The sequence below is a fragment of the Geospiza fortis genome, unplaced genomic scaffold (genome assembly GCF_000277835.1).
Source record: "Geospiza fortis unplaced genomic scaffold, GeoFor_1.0 scaffold95, whole genome shotgun sequence".
Lineage (NCBI taxonomy): Eukaryota > Metazoa > Chordata > Aves > Passeriformes > Thraupidae > Geospiza > Geospiza fortis.
Window position 1 is genome coordinate 411,155 of NW_005054333.1, and position 567 is coordinate 411,721.

The 567-nt window shown below is 67.9% G+C and overlaps 1 protein-coding gene across 1 annotated transcript in view; it reads right to left on the minus strand.

Moving 5' to 3' along the window:
• KCNH8 (potassium voltage-gated channel subfamily H member 8) overlaps positions 1-452 on the minus strand; it is a 176,613-nt gene extending 176,161 nt beyond the window's left edge. The window contains exon 1 of the mRNA XM_005421715.2: positions 340-452. Within this exon, the coding sequence (XP_005421772.1) occupies positions 340-415 (76 nt within the window). The 5' untranslated portion in view covers positions 416-452. The remainder of the gene's footprint in view (positions 1-339) is intronic.
• Between the last annotated feature and the right edge of the window lie 115 nt (positions 453-567).

Below are 567 nucleotides of genomic sequence, written 5' to 3' on the forward strand. Positions count from 1 at the left end.
CTGAGCGTGCCTGTCCCGGGCGGTCTCGGCTGCCCGGGACGCGGGGAAGCCCGAGTCCAGCGCGCAACTTTCCCGCAGGGAACCGGGCTTCAGCCCCTTCCGAGCCGCCGCGCAGGGCAGCGAAGGCGGAGGGGACCTGGCGCCCTCCTCGCCTGCAAGGCTGTGGAGAAGCCAGGCAGGAGAGAGAGGTCGGGAGCTCCCTCGCCTCGCCTTCCTCATTGCCGGCTTTGGTACCAGGGAACCTCCGAGGGGCGGAGGGAAGAGGAAGCTCCCGCCGTACGCGCAATGCTCCCCGTGCATCCCCTTCTCCGGCAGTCCGGAGCCCCAGCCCGGACTCACGTGTGCCGTCAAACCGGGTGGCGATGGTGTCGAGGAAGGTGTTCTGGGGTGCCAGTAATCCCTTCATAACCGGCATTTTTCCAGCGCGGTGCGAGGTTCCCCATCAAAGTTTGTCTACGAGGGTGGCTCGAGAAGAAAGTGCAGAGGGCGCCCGGGGGAAGGTAGGGAGGGAGGAGGCGGAGGGATAGGGAGGGGAAGGAGGATGGGGATGCCGCCGCGCCGCCTCCG